The sequence below is a fragment of the Dipteris shenzhenensis genome, chromosome 26 (assembly GCF_047967505.1).
Source record: "Dipteris shenzhenensis isolate YYH24624 ecotype China chromosome 26, Dip_SZ_1.0, whole genome shotgun sequence".
Taxonomy (NCBI): domain Eukaryota; kingdom Viridiplantae; phylum Streptophyta; class Polypodiopsida; order Gleicheniales; family Dipteridaceae; genus Dipteris; species Dipteris shenzhenensis.
Genome location: NC_141621.1, coordinates 15,623,493 through 15,627,646, shown reverse-complemented (window position 1 = coordinate 15,627,646; position 4,154 = coordinate 15,623,493). Strand labels below are relative to the sequence as shown.

The window sequence follows — 4,154 nt, the reverse complement described above, 5'->3', positions numbered from 1 at the left end:
AATATACGGAACAACTATTGATCACATATGGACCAACTCAAAAAAAATAAGGAACAAACTACACTTACTGGGGTCGGACCACTAGCTACTCGACTAAACATATCCTTTGAAGAGACTTGATCTTGTTTGTGATTGGGTGTGTCTCCTTCTTTTCCTCTTTCAAGGCAGGAAGGCCACTGGAACATAGTTCAACTTGTTTCTCATCTCATTCATGACAGTAGAATGGCAAGCAATTGGGTGCTTTGCAAAGCCCAATGTGAAGCTACCCAGAATGAGAAGATATTACCAAAAATGCTTCTGCCATGCACACAGCCAGTCTCCCGTATAAGCAGTCGCTGCACGATATGTTGAGGTAGCGTACAAGAAGATAATTGGAATCCGCTGCGCTCTCTCTCTGGCTGCCAAGTTGTCTTCCCACTCGATTGATATCAGTGATACTTCTGCAGGACGGCAAGGTCACTGGATTGATGCAAAATTGGATTCATACAAGTCCAGCTTAGCTCTTTGCAGGATGCCAGTGCTGCTCAGCGTCACGACCCTTAAATCACACAAACTAACAACACCTGTGGTCCTCCTCACGATTTGCTATGAATTGAATGCCAGGTTATCTCCCCTCACAATGAAATTACTTTTGCGACTTTTGCAAGCTTCCTCAGTTCAGTTACGTTTATATGACATTTGACAACTAATTTGTTCTACCGGTCCAGTATTCTAATTCTTGTGTATAGAAGTGCTTCTTGAGAGAGACTGAAGCCAAAACAATCGTATCTGAGCAGTTGCAGATTGGAGCAATTTAGCGACTTCATCATGGTTGAGACTGCCTTTCACCTGACAAAAACGTAAAACGTGAGAGCATCGGTACACTAGTCTGCGCATGGTGCAGGCGAGAATTCATCTTAGCTAGTCCTTACTGTGCTTTATTGAGTTGATGGCTGTTACCCTTGTGGCAACTTGTCATGAGGTCTTGTTTCTTCTAATAATGAGTTCGGGGTTCCTCATCATAGATGTATATGCTTGTAGGTGTGATGTCATTCGTGGGTCAACCAAGGATGTGGCCATCATCGATGGATCCACCGAGTAGGGAGCATTTATGGCAGAGGCATTTTAAACATCCTTCCCAGTGGTGCGACAACCGAAGCAACGAAGTAAGTCGCAGGCTGCCGGGATTTTCAAAGTCCTTTGGTTGCGTTTGTCAAGCCTTTATTGTGTCATGAATTGTATGATTGAACTTTCAGGACAATTCCGATCCTCCAGATTTTAGGCACAAACCTGCCAATGAGGCTCTTTGGGTAGATACTTGTATGACTCCTCAGTGGGTAGACGGGACAATTGAAAAGCAGTCACGCAGGAACATTGGTGGCGACAGCAGTCATTCCTATGGTGCAACTAGAGTTGGAAACGCAGTCGAGAATGCGGTTAATAAGTCTCGTGCCATTAAAGTGGAGCATTTAGTAGAGCTTCCACTGTTCGAGGCAAAGAATTTGATGCATATGTATGTGAAACGTGGGAGCATGGCGGAGGCTCGTCATGTGTTTGACAACATGCCACTGCATGATGTTGTGTCATGGAACATCATGATCCAGGGGTATGCCAAGCAGGAAGAAGGTGGTTTGGCTTTGGAGTTGTATGCAAGGATGCTCCAGGAAGGTGTCCTGCTGAGTGCTCGAACCTTTGTTTGTGCATTGATGGCTTGCAGTAGACTGGCAGCACTGGAAGAAGGGAAGCAAGTTGATGGTAAATTTATGAAAATGGAAGCTCTGGAGAAAGGTAGAACTATACACTCCCAAGTAGTAAATAGTGGCTTTGAGTTGGTTGTATTTGTGGGAACCACCTTGGTGGATTTGTATGCAAAATGTAGGAGCATGGAGGATGCACGTTGTGTCTTTGATGAACTGCCTTCTCGTAATGTGGTTTCTTGGAATGCCATGATCTTGGGTTATAGCAGGCTAGAAGAGGGTGTTCTGGCGTTGGAATTATATGTACAGATGCAACATGAAGGTGTCACACCAGATCATCGAACTTTTGTTGGCATATTGAAAGCTTGCAACAGCCTGGCTGCATTAGAAGAAGGGAAGGAAAATTTTGGGAATTGTCTATGTAGAGCCATTCACTCCCAAGTTTTAAGGATTGGTTTTGAATCAGATAAATTTGTGGGAAACATCTTGGTGGATATGTACACAAAGTGTGGGAGCCTGGAAGATGCACGATGTGTGTTTGATGATTTGCCTCAGCGTGATTTGGTTTCCTGGAATGCCATGATTTTGGGATATACCAAGCAGGAAGAGGGTGCACTGGCTTTGGATTTGTATTCACAGATGCTAGGAGAAGGTGTCCAACCGTGTGCTCGCACTTTTCTTGGGGCATTGAAGGGTTGCTGTAGCATTGCAACAGTGGAGGAGGGGAAGCCAGTTGATGGATGGATGAAGAAGGGTAGAGCCATCCACGCCCAAGCAGTAAAGAGTGGCGTTGAGTCAAATGTTTTCGTAGGAAACACCTTGGTGCATATGTACACAAAATGTGGAAGCATGGATGATGGACGGTGTGTCTTTGATAGTTTGCCTCATCGTGATGTGGTTTCCTGGACTGCCATGATCGTCGGGTATGCTGAAAAGGAAGACAATGCACTGGCTTTGGGATTGTATGCAAGTATGGAACAGGAAGGTGTCGCACCAGATAATCGAACATTTGTTGGTGCCTTGAAGGCTTGCAGTAACCTAACAACAGTGCAAAAGGGCAAGCCTGTTGATGGGAAATTGATGAAAATACAATGCCTGGAGACAGGTAGAGCCATCCATTCCCAAGTAGTAAAGAATGGTCTCGAGTCAGATTTAATAGTGGGAACCACCTTAGTGGATATTTACACCAAATGTGGGAACATGAAGGATGCATACCATATCTTTTATGAGTTACCGTATCGTGATGTGGTAACATGGAGTACAATGATCTTGGGGTATGCTGAGCAGCAAGAGATTGAGGAGGCGTTTCGACTTCATGCACAAATGCAAGCACAAGGTCTGTCACCAGATAGCTTGGCCTTTGTTGCCATCCTGAAGGCATGTAGCAATACAGCTGCCTTGGAAACTGGAAGGGAACTCCATTCTCAAATTAGCAGGGCTGGATTCACAACTGTTTTAATTGTGGTAAACAGTCTTCTTGATATGTATGCTAAATGTGGGAGCATGGTTGATGCCCAAAGGCTGTTTGATGCAGTGCCGACAAGGGATATTGTAACATGGAATTCATTAATTGCGGGATATGCACGCCATGGAGAGAGTCAACTTGTGTTTCAGGTCTTTGAGGAAATGCGGGAGGAAGGCATACAACCAGATGGAGTTACATTTCTTAGTGTTCTTGCAGCTTGCAGTCATGCGGGTCTAGTGGACAAGGGGCAGGAGTACTTTCAGCTGATGAGCAAACAATATGGCATTATCCCTACTATTGAGCATTGTACCTGTATGCTTGATCTCCTTGGCCGTGCAGGCCACGTGGACGAGGCAGTTGCGTTGTTGAAGAAGATGCCTTTCCAAGCTGATGTAGTTTCGTGGTTGACTGTGTTGGGTGCTTGTCAAAAGTGGAGGAATGTAGAGATTGGAAGGCATGCGTTCGAAAATGTGATAACTTTAGATGAGAATTATCCCTCAGCATATGTCTTGATTTCCAATGTATATGCGGATACTGATATATTGAAAGACCGTGATACAATCCAGGTGATGAGGATTAATATTTGAGCATGGAAGAAAAAGGACTGAGCTGGTCAATACAATGTGGTTAGGGATAAGAGCCATCACCAAGCCAAAAAAAGCAAAAAAAGAAAAAGTAACCCCCCCCTATATGTATGTATGTATGTATGTGTGTGTGTGTGTGTGGGAGGGTGGTGGGGTGGCTGGGGGGCGGGGGGGGGCGCGAACGCGGCATGTGTATGTATATATGTATATACATATGTGTATGTAGAGTGTTGTGTGCCATTCGTGCATTCACTATTTAAAAAATTTTTGTGGTGGTGTTTGTATTGCATCCAAAATCCATGCTCTTTGTGAAGTTTCATGTGAGTTTCTTCTATTTCTTGGACTTTCGACTGCTTGTTTTCTTGTTTTCAAAAGGTGCTATGTATAAAAACTAGAAGGTTTGACTTTTGGTCTTCAATTGTATGGATG

The 4,154-nt window shown here is 44.3% G+C and overlaps 1 protein-coding gene across 5 annotated transcripts; it reads left to right on the top strand.

The window, feature by feature from the left end:
- The first annotated feature begins 210 nt into the window (after positions 1–210).
- LOC147884727 (pentatricopeptide repeat-containing protein At3g16610-like) lies at positions 211–3,816 on the top strand. Of its 5 annotated transcripts, none has more exons than XM_087397165.1 (4): positions 211–352; positions 447–603; positions 1,021–1,145; positions 1,236–3,816. In XM_087397165.1, the coding sequence occupies exons 2-4, from the start codon at positions 597–599 to the stop codon at positions 3,726–3,728; spliced, it is 2,625 nt and encodes an 874-aa protein (XP_087253291.1). In that variant the 5' UTR covers positions 211–352; positions 447–596; the 3' UTR covers positions 3,729–3,816. The 5 variants fall into 5 exon arrangements, with proteins under 5 accessions (XP_087253291.1, XP_087253293.1, XP_087253292.1 ...); XM_087397167.1 differs by adding an exon at positions 777–846 and having other exon boundaries at positions 211–603; XM_087397166.1 differs by adding an exon at positions 777–883 and having other exon boundaries at positions 211–603.
- Positions 3,817–4,154: the final 338 nt, after the last annotated feature.

Excerpts from the sequence above, each read along its gene's own strand:
- LOC147884727 (XM_087397164.1), top strand. The coding sequence starts at position 1,005 with ATGTATATGCTTGTAGGTGTGATGTCATTCGTGGGTCAACCAAGGATG. Across the intron at positions 1,146-1,235 it reads GCGACAACCGAAGCAACGAA|GACAATTCCGATCCTCCAGA; the intron begins GTAAGTCGCAGG and ends TTGAACTTTCAG.